The following is a 15,415-nucleotide window of genomic DNA, read 5'->3' on the forward strand; positions in this document are numbered from 1 at the left end:
GTCCCTGCGTTTCTAACAACACAGTACCTGGACACCATCAAGCCTATCCTAATATAGTATATATTTCTTAAGTTTGGCATATCACTCCATCAGTGAAGGGTCTCCAGCAACCTGTCAATATAGTGCAGAGTTAGCAAATTGTTAAGGACATTGTTAAATTATTATAGAAGTTTTGCAAACTTCCATTCAGAAGGATATTAAAAATGTATAATTCAAAGTTGTACAGGAAAGGTAGAAAAAGAGATTAGCTTTTCTAAGTTAGGCATGGTCTCCTCCACAGCTCATCCATATGATAAATGATATGCTTATTCAAAGAGTCTCTCATGTCTCTCTTGAAAATCATGATGGATTGAATCACTTAACTAGTGAAAGCATGACACATTCTCAGAAACATCAGACACATTGCTACCCAGAACAGATTAGGGCATTTAATCTATTCATTTTTTATTTTAATCCCTTTTTAAACTTATACACGTTTAAATTTAAAATGCTAAGTCCAAATTATTTAGTTTTTGTGGTGGTTGCTCTCTGCAATACCTTTACCATAAATGATACAGGTAAGCCCCTGTCTTTCCTCTGCCACACGCCTAAGCGGACTTCTTGGGTAATGACTATCCATTTTGGAGATTTTGTTTATTTCATTGGTAGTTTTACCATATTTCCTTATCTTTCCTAGTAAATTTTACTAAATCACGTATTTTGCAGAAAATATCTACATATACTATAATTCTTACACTCATGTCATTATCATTATACATCATAATAGAGAAATTTAATAGGAAAACACTGCATAAAGAGAATGATTTAAAAAATTGTATCACTCATCTTAATGCTTTTTAGGGTGGAAATGGGGTAGATGTCTCTGAACCAAGCATCAAATGCGACACTTTCTTTTCTTGATTCCTCAGGGATGAACTCAGCACAGGGTCCAGATAAGGTAAGTAAAAGAATGTTATGTGATCATGTAAAACTAACACGTTGGCATTCATAACCCGTCTTAATTAGTACCAATCAGGAAACTAATTAAACTAAATCTAAAAATAAAGTTGCGCTAGTTCTTGTGAAGGCTTCTGGGCTTTGTATCAAGGAGCTGATCTAAACACCTGAATCTTCAGCTGCAGCGGCTGCTGCTTCTGCAGAGCCCTCTAGTGGACAGCATGACTATAGCAGTTTCCTAAAACTTGGCCTTATGTGTGCCCTCAGTTGTTCAGTTGTACCGGTTTCTTTGCGACCCCATGGACTGTAGCCTGCCAGGTTCCTCTGTCCAGGGGATTATCCGTGCAAGAATACTGGAGTGGGTTGCCATTTCCTGCTCCAGGGGATCGAACCCTCCTAAACCAGGGCCTTGGCAATTAAAAAAATCTTTCATGAAATCGACTGAAGTGAGTGCTGGCACTTGCCATCACTCCAAGCGCTTAGATGCGATGGTACCTCCAATAGCCAGGTTTCCTATATATGAACTTGACTTGTAAATTTATTCCTGCTTTTGTCCTGCAAAGTAAATTGAAAAAAAAAAATCAACGTTTTTACTTGGGGCTTGCTTTATGCAAATGTTTTGTTTTTTTTTTTTAATATTGAACATTAAGCCTAAACTAACTTAGAGAAACTGCAAAGTGAACAGATTTGAAATAATAATATAACTTGCACATTTTGAATCTTTCATTGTTGTAATTAATAACTGGTGGGGAGCTTAATTTTTTTCTAGAAAAAGCATCAGTATATTTGTAATTATTTAAGTGTTTAAAGTACATTATACTTTACTTTGAATTTTTTTCAATTTAATTAGCTTTTGAGTTTCACTCACCTCTCTAAAATGTATATTTTTAAATTTATGATTTGATATATAAAGGCTAAAGTTTGAGGTGAAAGTAACTTCCATTTTAACTAGGGGAATACTGCACAGGTAAAGATGATTGACATTAAGATGCGGATTACCTGCCACATTTTAAATTATTTATCATTATTTAACCACTGTATTGACATGACATAATAGGGATCACTGACCCATAGCACAATCGAGGAGACAAATTAGAAAAGCAGGTGAGGTTATTTGGGCACTCATGGAAACCAGAGCATCCGTGAAAAATCACAAATGTTTGACACTGTTGAATATAAGATCCCTATGACTTAATATGGATTATTTTTCCGGATCCCAGCTGAACTGACTACTATGGTTAGACAAGCACATAATCAGTTAATTTTTCTGTATTGAGTAATGCTATTTTATGTTCAGGCTTACAAGATACTTGAGAAACAAAATTGAAGCCATGTGTTCTCAAAATATACTTCTATAGAACATTTACCAATACTTTACCACCTTTTGTTTTTTATTAAAAGCTACTCCAGATGCACCTACATTTTTACCTAAGCCATGAATATAGCTTCAGTTATGACACCATTAAAACAAATTTCCTTCAATCAATTAACCATATTGCTCTTGTTTTACCAAACCAAAACTCAATATACTAAAAAAAACTCCAAAAAGGTTAATTTATATTTAAAACTAATTCACCAAAAATGAAGAAAATTACTTTTTCATCTTTAGATAAACTTCTAAACTTGTAAATACAAATTTCTTTTGTATTAAGTCTTAGGTTTGCTTTTACAATGGTTTTCTTATGCTTGTTAAGGTTGCAAATCTCCTTGGATAGTTATAAATTGGCCACCTCACAGATATCTTGAGAAATTACCATCCAACTGTAGTGATCACTTATATAACACATCTAAAATAAAAAGAAAGAGATGTTAGGTTATACACACCAGTGTTGAACAGTGTCTTCTCTCTTCTAAATAATATTAGGTATTTACTTTGCCAGGAAAGAACATAAAATATTGGGCAGACAATTCATATCCTTGAAATAGTTAATAATGCAAATTAGTCAATTATAAAATGCTTAAAAACTTGATTTAGCTTTAAGAGCAATGAGTTCACACAATGATGAATTTGTCTTGCAAATTCATATACCTTCAAGAATAGGCAGGTTTAGGGTAATAAAATATTGTCTAACTAGTTTGTAGGAGCCTTAGGTTTATCTTGAAGTTTACTGGAGAAAAGGTTGTATCGATTCAGCTATGATTCCTATATTATTTTACCATCTGATGTTTTAATATATTAATGCTTGTCAACATATCTATATTAATTTTTCAAAAAAAATTTATGTATTCTGGAACTCTGCCATACAAAATATTGTCAAGTCTGCAAAGACATTGCCTAGGAACTTGTCAGAATTGCAGAACCCCAAGTCCTGTGCTAGTTTTTCTAAATCATTTGAACTAAGATTTACTAAGTCTGGATTTGAACAAGCTCCCCAATGTCTTGCATGTTAAAGATGGAAGCCTCCTATTCAAGAAAACACAGTTGGATAGTGTCCTGACACAGTATCTCTTATGTTTGTGTGTGTGTGAATGTGAGTGCACTTAAGTATATAAATGTGTACTTGTGTAGATACGTGAAATATTTCTCAAAAACTTATTTCAAGGGACTGTGATACTGGTTCTGTTTCAGCCAAAACACTCCCTTCACTCCCCCACCCTCTCCAGCCCCATATGCTGTTGCTCAGAGTTTGCTCGGAGCTTTGGGATGTTTTCCTTAGATTTTAAGATGAACTCTTGGCTTGTTTTGACTGTCTTTTGGCAAGAGAAATGGAAGACTAGGAAGTAATGGTAGTAGTATAGTTTGTTTTTAAAAATGGAGAAATGTTCCAGAGGTAATAGTGAGAATGAGTATGAGAGTATGTTTTAAATAGCATTGGACAATCCTAACACCCAAGGCATAATTATAATCTATTTTTTGCTTTTCCTTTGATAACTGTGTAACAATTGAATAAAATCTTTCTAATTTATGATGAGCACTTTTTGATTAACTCAGGCATGCTAACTTTTATACTGGTTACATAAGCTTACACTTTCAAATTCAATATATATTAATTTAGTTGATATTAGTTAAAATATAGCAAATTAATTTGTGCAACCTACTGTGACTATTTTCAAATCCAAAATCCAGTAATTGTCCTGAAAACAACTCATGGTGCTTCAAGATATTTTCTTGGATTATTCTGTTCTTCTAATCAACCTCAAACACTTTAATAACAGATTTCCTGCAACCTTTCTCCCATGCATTATTTCTAATATTTTCTTTGTATAAGGCAAGATCATTCGGATAATTTTCCTGTTGTTGCCCTGGACTGTGTGAACATAATGAAGTCACTAATGCTTTTGACTTTCTCTAACTGTAAAATGATAGGCTCCAAAGAATTTTGCAGCTCTAAATAGGATTTTTCTGAGAGGAGAGTCCCAGTCCTGTGGTCTTTCCATTAACTGGAAAAGCCATTTTCGTTTTTAATTTTCACCAAAGTCTACCTTTTTTTTTTTCTTTTGGCTGATTGTCCTCTCCCTGAAATTTTCAGCTCCCTTTTCATCTCCAACTCTCTCTCTTCACCCTTCACCTTTCTTTTATATTAATAATATTTACTTCTACTCAATGAATTCTGATAATTAAACATCCTCTGCCTGCCTTAAGAACTTTTTACTTAAGAGATTGAAGTTTCCCTCACTGTTTATGATCCGTCTGGACAGTTTCATCTACTGCAGTGTCTTAAGCTACTACCAAATCTACTAATGCTCTTCAATTTGCAGTCTCAAACCTTTCTTCCCTTCTGGGCGTTTATATCTAACTTTCAGCTTGAATATATCTACACTTGAATCCCTCCATGTCCTAAACAGAAGCTGTTATTTCCCCACCTTTTTTTCATATCCCATATTTGATTCCCTACATGCCTTTGAAAATAAGTTGTATCACTAGTCAGCTAAACACAGGAGAGAAAAATCTTATGAGCCTCTTCTGTTTTGTAATACTCATTTACACCTCGCTTTCTGCTTTTCTAGGGGTCCCTTCTTTTAGCCTACCTTCTTGAAACTAGTAGTACATTCACTGTTTTTACTTCCTCACTTTCTATTTACTCTTTTATCTTAATCCTATTTGCAGACCAGTTACTCACCAAAACTGCCACCACCAAAGTTATTAAAAATCTTCAGTCGTCCAACCCAATTGTCATTTTTTCAGTCAATATCTTATTGGGTATTTTTATTGAATGCATTCTTGACTATAAGCTGTTTGTGAAACTCAGAAGTTTGGCTTCCAGTATGCTAATCCTTTTAGTTCTTTGCTCTTCTGTTTTGCCTGTCTTTTAAATACAGATGCATCTCATTCCATTGCACTTTGCTTTATTTTGCTTTGAAAACACTATATTTTTTACAGATTGAAGGTTTATGGCAACCCTGAGTCTAGCAAGTCTGTTGGTGCCATTTTTCCAACAGGATTTGCTCACTTCTGGGTAGTGTCACGTTTTGGTAATTCTCACATTAGCTTTTTCATTAATGTTATATTTGTTGTGATGATCTGTGGTCAGTGATCTTCATTGTTACTATTGTTAACTGTTTCAGCATTTTTAATCAATAGAGAATTTTTTAATTAAGGCATTTGACTTTTTGAAACAATGCGTTCACACACGTCATAGAATAGAGCATAGTGTAAACATAACTCACGTGCACTGGGAAACCAAAAAGTCTGCATGACTTGCTCCACTGCCATAGGTGCTTTACTGTGGTGGTCTGGAACCAACCTGCAGTATCTTTGAGGTCTGCCTGTGCTGGCGTACACTAGGGCTTCATCCTTGGCCAACTGATCTTTCTGCCAACACTTTGCTTACATGAATGAATGTACTTGTTTTTTATACTAATTACAGTCATCCCTACTTCAGCATCCTTCAGGGATTTTTCCAGAGCTGCTTGAACACCAAAATATGTGAATGCTCAAGTCCCTGACATAAAATTAGAAGCACAATGAATACAGTCAACCCCTTCATATCACTGGGTTCAGCCTCTGTGGATGCAGGGGTGACCTGTATTTGCAGAGGAAATTATTTCCAAAAGGACAACACCAGTCAAGGTCTTTGTCTCCATAGTTCATCTGCCTTTGACTTTCCACCAGCTCACTTCATCTATGCAAACCTCAAATAAAAATTTTGTATCTTACGCCCATTCTCTCTTCTCAAATCTCTTTTGCAGTGCTGACTGCCTCCTCACTCAAGCCACAGATTGAAAGGCCTCCTAGACATATGTATCTACCTCATTCCTCATGACCAATCTATGAAGCCACTTGCCAGTCCCACCCACTCACGTTTTTGTGATTTGTAGTTCTACCATCACTGCTCACTATGAGACCCTCTGGATCTCTCATAAAGATCAAGATAAAACAATGTATTGAATGGCTTTAATGTGTCAAGCATTAGACTTAACTTTATCTGTACTATCCCAAATCTCATATAATCCTTACAACATCCCTATGAGATAAGATCTGTTATTACTAGAATTTTACTAAGAGTAACAGAGCCAGGATAGTCTGGTTCAAGAGCCCCACTTATATCTCTGCATGATAATCCTTTTGCAAAGGGATTGTAAATGGTCTCTTGACTCCTAATTGGTGTTTTTGCTTTCATTTTACCCTACCCACTTAACTATGTCAAAATAATATTTTTAAAATGCTAACTGAATGTGTCTCTCTTCTGCTTCACATCACCCTTAAGTCCAAGCTCTGTAGAATAGCTTACAGAATTCACTATAACCTTGCTCCTCCTTAACCCTCCTGTCCTCTCTTTGCCACATGCCTTGACACTGCCTCCAAATCCATGTGCTAGTAATGGAGATATGTTATTTCCTCCAAAAAGCATGCTTTTCGTGTTTAATCTCTCTTCTCTGGACTCTGTTCTTGAAAACACATCTTTCCAGGTGCCACTCAGTTGCCATCTACTCCAAGGAAGTTCCCTTTAATTCCTAACTTGAGATACACCCACTCCTCTATCTTGTACTATGAAGATACTCTACGTGTTGTTGCTGTTCAGTCGCTCAGTCATGTCTGACTCTGAAACCCCATGGACTGTAGTACAACAAGCTTCCCTGCCCTTCACTATCTCCTGGAGTTTGCTCAAACTCATGTTCATTGAGTCGGCGATGCCATCTGATTCTCTGTTGTCCCCTCTCCTCTACCTAATAATTGCATAATTTATTGATGTGACTCTGGATTATTCTAAAGGGTGCCCCATCCATGTTTTTTGCCTTCAGTGTCTAGCACATGATCAGAAACATGTTAGACACTCACCTTAAGTCCAACTGAACAGAGGGGAATTCAGTCTTGCAAATGTCTTAGTCATCTTCGTCTTCTTCAGCACCCAAATCCATTTTCCCTTAGGGAATACCATGTGCTTCACCTCGAACATGTATTTTAATTGCATCGTGTATCTTCCTCTTTCTGTCAGATGGATTCTGGTTCAGTTCTTATTACTTTAGTTTTTCACAAACGCCTTCACATTGTACCATTCTGCCCCGGATTTTCCCTCCTTCACGCTCAGCAGTGGTTCCCCGACGTCAGGGATCAAAAGGATCACCTGAGGAGCTTGTCACACTGCAAGTTCATGTGTTCCAACTTCAGATATTCAGATTCCATGAGTCTATGGTGGGCAGAAGTGATGTGCTACTTTTAATTCCAGGTACTTTAGGAGCAGGTAAGCCCTAAACCACAGGTAGAAACACTGCTCAATGTTATCAGTAATTTCCTAAAACACATATGATCCAGCTCTTCATTGATGAAATAATTTTTGCGTCTCTCTTTCATCTAGAATCGGAGAATGCAATGGCACCCCACTCCAGTACTCTTGCCTGGAAAATCCCATGGATGAAGGAGCCTGGTAGGCTGCAGTCCATGGGGTCGCTAAGAGTTGGACACGACTGAGCGACTTCACTTTCATTTTTCACTTTCATGCATTGGAGAAGAAAATGGCAACCCACTCCAGTGTTCTTGCCTGGAGAATCCCAGGGACAGGGAGCCTGGTGGGCTGCCGTCTGTGGGGTTGCACAGAGTCGGACACGACTGAAGCGACTTAGCAGCAGCAGCAGCAGCAGTAGCAGTTCATCTAGAATATATTGTAAAATCATTGTCATAGAAATGTCTGTAGTTTCCAATCGGCCTTTGGAAGAACATCCCCTAGTACTCTGTCCCCCCGAAACCTGCCTCCCCCAACCCTGGCCCCTTCTCTTCTCTGTCTCCTGGCTCTTATGGTATCACATGTGCTCTTTTGCTCTGTACATGCCAAATGCTTTCCTTGGCCCTGACATGGAGACTATTCTGATTTTGTTTATGTTCCATCTTCTTGCATGCAGTGCCGTCTGAATCATTCTCCAATCATCCAATTCCTACTCATGCTTCAGACTACACCTCAGTTATTATCATCATTATTTATTTATTTTGATGAGGCTTTTCCTGAATGGGCTGCTCACACCTCTATCCTCCTCTTACTACTTGGGCCAAATTCTTTGCGTCCTCCTGTTTGCTGGCATCATTCCACATCTATTCAGGATGATGTTCAGATTATTGAAACTTCTTATTGTCTAACAGCTCATGATCTTGAGTGTCTACAATTGAAAGATCCTATATTATTTCCATTCGATTCCCAGGCTAGGAATTGCTTTTTACTTATTTTCACATCACTGTAGCTTCTTTCAAATGTGAATGCCTCTTTCCACAGTGATAAGCAGTTTAAGTGTGAAAAGAGAAGTAGTGTGAGGGGAAGCCAGTGGACTTGGATATCAGCACATTGGCATGTTTTTCCAAAGTGTTTTGAAATTGTCACTTCCAAATAAGACTTTATTTTCTTTCACCTTTCAAAAAAATTTTATCTAAATGTAGAACAATGGAAAGACTAAAGTTGTGTTGGAACTTTAAAAAATGCCAGAGTCACCACTATCTGAATCCTCTGTTCAGTATCTTTCATTATTTTCAATTCTGACAGACTTGGCACTTGGAGAGGGTTCTACAGTCTCTGGTGACACAATGTGGGAAGAAGTTAGAGATACAAAGTAACAAGGCACACACAAAAAAGTGAACAGAGTCACTCTTTTATCCTGGCTGCCTCTATCCACCCAACCCCATCCCCCAATTCCAGATAGCAAACTGTTATCAGAAGCTGCTTATTTAAATTCATGTGAAAATCATGTTCTCTCATTAAAATAATAGTGCTTACGAAAAGGATATCTTATTACCAAGGCCTTTGCAACACTTATTTAGATTCCACATCTTGAAGCTCTAAAATTAATCACTGATCTTACAGCTGTCAACTTACCTTTACTTTCTACAGTTGTGCAAGGAATCTAAGAGTTTTGTTTTCTGCTTAGAAAAGGAAAAGATAAATGAGTAGGAGGCTATTTGAGTGGTCATTTTCTGGGCAATATTTTAACGATAAGCAAGAATATTTCCCAAAATATAAATTGCAAACTTATTTGGCTGAAATAGATTGCAATTATGTTGTCCAGCAAGGAAACTGGAAAAAAGAGAAACCATTTATAACCACGGTGCAAAGTAAGTGAGAAAGTGCAAAGACACTGTTATTCAGCCTTTAGATTTGGAATGCTAAAGAAGAACTGCATCCATCCAACTATTATCAGATTGGATGTGGCTGAAAAGCTAAATGCGGAGTTGTGAATTATACATTGTTTATCTCATAGAACCCAGAGATCCTAATGCTAGATGGTGAAGGAGGGAGGGTAGTGATGTGCTGTCGAGAACTTTAGGCTTGATTTTTCTCTTATTCTTATTTTTACCCACTGTATAGAATGAGGGATGCCTGCTGATGTCTGCTGACCTGCAGCTAGCCCTGGGACTGGGTTTGCTCACTTCCTTAGGTTGTTGAAGCACACTTCCTAGTTTGGAAACCCAAAGTGCACTTTATACTCACTGAGATCCTGTGCCCATTCTCTTTAAAAGTCCTGATACCACTTGGTGTAGAACTGAAGAGACTTTCCGATCTGAGATGTGTATTAGTTCTTTCTGCACCAGAAAGGATTTGTAAAGAGTTATGATCATATTGAACATGGTGAAGAAATAATCCTAATTTTTCTTTGACTACAATCAACAATGTATTTTTTAATTTTAATGCAGGGCTCCTGTTCTTTTAATAACAAACATTTCTCTGGCATTTCAGTTTCTTTTCCACTCACTGTGCCATAAGACACTCTATCAGGGTTTCTGGTTTCTTCAGGGAATTAACCTACAAAAGCGTGTATTGCAAACAATAAAATAGCTGCTTTCCATTGACAATAAAGGCGGGGGGGGGGGGGGGGGGAGGTGTTTTTCTATCCCCATCACTACTCTCCACCACCGCACCATCATAACTTCTGGGTTTCCTGCGTCTTCGGTGATGCCGCCATTCCCCAACCCCTTCCTCCGCAGCCCGGTGCTTCAGAGCTGTCTGCTGGGCCCCCGCGCGTGGTCCTGTCCTTCTTCAGCGCTCTTTTCCGACGGCACTAGGACCCAGGGAAGTCTCTGAGCGAGGTTCGCGGAAAGGCAGCCAGACTCCTCCTTATCTCCAGTGTCAAACTTGACATCAGCCTGCGAGCGGAGCATGGTAACTTCTCCAGCAATCAGAGCGCTCCCCCTCACATCAGTGGCATGCTTCATGGAGATATGCTCCTCTCACTGCCCTCTGCACCAGCAACATGGATTGTCACCTCTCCATCCTCCTTCTTCTCAGCTGCTCTGCTCTCGAGTGCTTCGGGGAACTGACTCTCCAACCTTCCAATGAAGGTAAGCCAGGTACCGCGACGCGCACAGCCCTGCCCCGAGGGGCTAACGCTTTTCCAGGCACGTTTTCACCGTAGCGGTTTCAGGTCGCCGAGGTGCCTCTGAATAAAGCACTTTGCTCTCAGAGTAAATTAAAGGTGCTTTTATTTTCGGCTGTCTTCTAAAGCACTTTTAGAGATAATTTTGGATTGCCTAGATGTAAAATGTGTTTTGAATCTGATACCAATTCAAGCAATTACCTTGTTTGCCCGTTTTAAACAGAAAGAAAAAAATCCTCCAGTTTTACAACCCAGTATGTTAATTGACAAATAGCCATGGTAGTATTTTATTTCCTAATTGTGACCATGTAGGAGTACTCTGAGAAGTTTAAAAGAATATTCTGCCCTCCTCTCTAGATTCTTTAGTATGTTTAAAGGTAATGACAGGTTGTTACTACTTAGGATCATGGCATTTATGAATGGGCTAAAGGGAAATCGGAGTTTGTTGAAGCGCTGCTGTGTGTGCGTGTGTGTGTATTTATGTTGTAACTGCTGTATTGAAGGGATGTGTATCCCGCCAGGCGGTGGTTTGCTCTATGGAACAGGTTCTAATGAGCAGCATATGCCACATTAACATAAGTAATATTTGTAGGAATTACAATAAGGTTAGACTGGATTTTCTTTGTTTAAGGGCTTATGCGAATAGGAGATTATATTTAATGAATAGTGAAAATCTCCTGGGTAGGTGTAGTAAATAACTGAACAGCAAATTGAGGAAGAATGTCCATATGCAGCAAATGGTATTTCCTTAATGTTGGGTTATTTATTTACCTCCTAATGGGCATTCATTCCTTTTCAATGAATTAAAGTGCAAACCTAATATTAAGGACAATAATGTTTACTATAAGATTGCATGCTTCATAGACACATTGCCTTTTCCCTGTATACCTTTTGTGATCTATTCCTAATGATTTGTGAATATGATTGCTAACTCTTAAGACAAACTTTTCTGAATAATTGATTGCTTTCAAGCAACACTTACAATTTCTATTTCCTCTTAATCATTTTGAATTTATAACAGTAACCTTTAGTAATTTATTTTGCAATTCAGCAAAACTGAGCAATTGATGTGCAAATGCTACATTATATATTGTGCCACTCACTAAAAATATATTGGCAAGATGTTGCCACTGTATATTGTATATATCATTTTTAGAAAAAACAAAAACTCAAGAATATTTAGCAACTTTTTAATTAAATATGAAAACTGCCTCTCATATTTGGTGACCTACTTTCAGTGCTAATAGAGCAGTTTTAATTTCATTCTTTCCTTAGTGACTGCTTTTATCAACTTGGCAGATTTCATTAATTTTTTTGTTTTTATAGGGAAATTAAAAATTCTAACCTAGAAGGATCAAGAAATTATCTTACCTTCAAGTGAATTTTTTTTTACAAATTAAATTAAAATGTTTATTTGAAAGTAATGGGCAATTATTTTTTTATGAATGAAAGGCAAGGGTAGTTATTTGTATAATGAGCAATGTATCAGTAATTTCAAATTAGTGTTTATACTTTTTGTTCCTTTGAAAATATTAAAGTATTGGTAATAGCTAGACAAACAGTAATATTATTCCCATATTGCTATGATAAATTGTATTTCTCCAGATGGAATATTTATAAACTATTTAGATAATGGATTTTAGTGAATTAATAATGCACAGGGATATAGCTGAGAGTCATTATTTTTTAGTGCAAAACATAACCTTTCAGTAAATTGCAAAAGGAAAAAAGGGCCGTTTAAACTCATTGATATTTATATAAAATTCATGAGTATTAATTTAATGAAGCAAGAATTATCAAGTGCAAGTTGCTTTTAAGCCACACTTTGTGTATATTTGGGTATATAGTGCATATTATTATACAGGCATATACACATTAACAGTATGACTGTATAAAGGTAAATACATTCAGAAAACTGACATGATTACATTTAATTTGCTTGGGCAAAAGTTTATCTATACATTGTTTATGGGATTATTCTTTACAGGTCATGTTCTATGGTAGTGTCTCTCTCTTCTGAGGTCATGAAGGAAAGGTTTGAAATAAAATTTAAAATGAATGATTTAACTTGGATAATATTTGAGTAAGATTTTAAATATGAATATTGAATAAAATAGCTTGGGACCTAGTTGTAGATTTGAACAACATGAAAAGTGAAAAATCCAAGTATGCTCTAAGATTTTCATGCAATTTTCTAAAAATGTCATTTGACTAAAAAGCAATGCTTCTGAAAATTCATATGTTGGGTAGAAGGAATAATGATAGAAAGAATCTCATTAATACAGCTTTCTGATATTAATGTTGAAAACTGAAATACAAAATATTAGGTTGCATTTAAAATACTATGCTCAAATTATATTTCCATACTACAGAAAACTTACTAGTGAAATTTACTAGAATTTACTCTGCAATCTATTATGAAGTTAGTCATGAAAGAACTCTAAGAGAACAAGATCCAAGCCATTGAGCTAATTGCTAGGAAATATGCCATTGTGTGACTTTTCCTTAATACTTGAGATTTGATAACCAAATATCAATTGTGAAATGCCATTAGTCCATGATAAGAGGAAAAAATCTTAGAAAAAAGTTTAATATGAGCTTTCCTTTTCTAAATCCAGTTACAGATAACTTTCTAATATGCTATCAAGATGATTCAAGATGATACTTTCTATGACTGGTCTCCTTGATAGTTATTTATAATTTTGATGATCACTTAAATCAAGAATTGACCTCTATGCATACATGGGATTGTTATACTTAGTGTTGTTAAAGAAGTTTATATATTTGCTCCTTGTTCCTTCCTATCAGATGGATGATGATAATGATAAATAAAAATAACTATGAAAAGGTTAAAGCTTGATATAAAGAATTGACTATTACTAGTTCAATATCTTTTAACAATGGATAAAGTAATTTCTTTAGTCACTTTTCTACATTTGAAGGCTTCTGAGGCATAATTCACTGCTTATTCTTTAGTACATAATACACTTTTCAGTACATAACACATTTTACTATCTAACAGTGTTTATAAGTTAGATTACCTTTCACCTATAGAGCTCTTTACATTGAAAATCAGTTTTCAAAATAAAAGTCAATAAAATTCAATCTGCATATTTATATACTACTTATTTTGGGAGACTTTTACTGGAGTTTTGGGATACTGTTTGTATGAAGTGTATTTCACTGCACATAAGTCACCTAACTACTGAAGATACTATGTGATTGTTTAAAGCTTAAAAGTAAAACTTAGAGATGAACACTGTATGTTTCCCTTTGAATATTAGGCAAATAATGGAGACAATATACATTTAAATAATATATTTTTCCCTTTTTAAAAATTATTATGAACTGGCATCATTTTCATGTATAAACACTTATCCTCAAACAATAATACACTGACTGAAATATTTATAGAAAACTAAGCTATCATATCATCTTTATAGTTTTAAGAAGAGGGCTTACATTTGCTTTTAATGGCATTTTATCATTCTAGACTAAATAATTGAATGCATTATACATTTTTGTAACTTAATAGCTCACCTAATAGCTTGCCCCTACTTCCCCCTAACAGTTATAACTATGCTATTTGCCTGGAGGTAGGAGAAACCTTAATTTCACTATTTTATAACCCACAACAGTTAACACTTGACCTAGGTCATTAACAGGATTATCAGCAAATTTGTTTAAGCTTTTACTGACAACCTGAATTGCTACGATAATATTTTGATTGTGCCGGAAAGAAACTTCTTGTAACCTCTCAAAATCTATCATGAAATTAATTCATTCTGAATCTATATCTTCCTAAAGACTAATATTGATAATAATAATTCAAGCGGGGAAATGTCCACTTTGATGCTCCATTCTCCTCACCCTTATATATCACACCATTCTTCCCCTTGTCATAAACAAGCAATTAAAAACTCTTAAATAGTAAATGTTCTGGCAATAACAATAGACTTACAGATACAAACCAGCTTCATTGTAACTATCAACAGTTTCAATTTTATACTTTTTTATTGATGACCTAGTTAATATCATTTTTTTTGCCCATTTCAAGATATAAAGTCAATTGAATAGGTTTATAACTCAGAAGCAACTAGAAGCAAAAACAGAAACTACAAATAATAAAACACCATTACCCCATGTGAGATTATGGTGGCATTTTATATAAAGTCGCCTTTCCCATGCAATGCTAGTAACTGGAAGCTACAATGAAAAGAACTTAAAATTAACATAAACATTTTAAACAAAATGTTGTGCACAATCAGAACATAAATGTATTTTTTACACTGTGTAGTCAGTTCAGAGAGTTTCATGTGAAGACTTTTATTGCTTAAGGTTAATTTTGGTTTACTTTTTGCTTGTATAAACAATACAGTAGTTTCACCTTGACTTGTAAAAAACTTATTGTCCTTAAAGATTTAATAAGATTCTTTATTATGTCCATATATTATCCATATTTTAATATTCAAATTTTGGTATGTTCTTTAAGAGTCCTTCACTTTTGATAGTTTTTCAAAATAACTCTCTTCATGAAGATCCTTAATGTTAAAATTGTTTCTGAAACTCTGGAATTTTTCTGAAATAAAATATATGTAATTTTTAAATATCAAATAATCAGTTACATATGCAAAGGATTTTTAAAGGCAAAACATATTTCCACAGTATATTTGATTTACTAACTTCAACACAAATGGAAACAGCAAGAACTATTCTTGAGAGTTACATTTTCCAAGTCATAAAATCT

At 35.6% G+C, this 15,415-nt stretch overlaps 1 protein-coding gene across 3 annotated transcripts in view; it reads left to right on the forward strand.

Moving 5' to 3' along the window:
* Window positions 1-10,417: 10,417 nt before the first annotated feature.
* Window positions 10,418-15,415, forward strand: part of EPHA3 (EPH receptor A3) — a 408,015-nt gene continuing 403,017 nt past the window's right edge. For all 3 annotated transcript variants that reach the window (XM_069578939.1, XM_069578950.1, XM_069578961.1), the window contains exon 1: window positions 10,418-10,633. In XM_069578939.1, the coding sequence (XP_069435040.1) occupies window positions 10,546-10,633 (88 nt within the window). In that variant the 5' untranslated portion in view covers window positions 10,418-10,545. The remainder of the gene's footprint in view (window positions 10,634-15,415) is intronic.

The sequence above is a fragment of the Ovis canadensis genome, chromosome 1 (assembly GCF_042477335.2).
Source record: "Ovis canadensis isolate MfBH-ARS-UI-01 breed Bighorn chromosome 1, ARS-UI_OviCan_v2, whole genome shotgun sequence".
Lineage (NCBI taxonomy): Eukaryota > Metazoa > Chordata > Mammalia > Artiodactyla > Bovidae > Ovis > Ovis canadensis.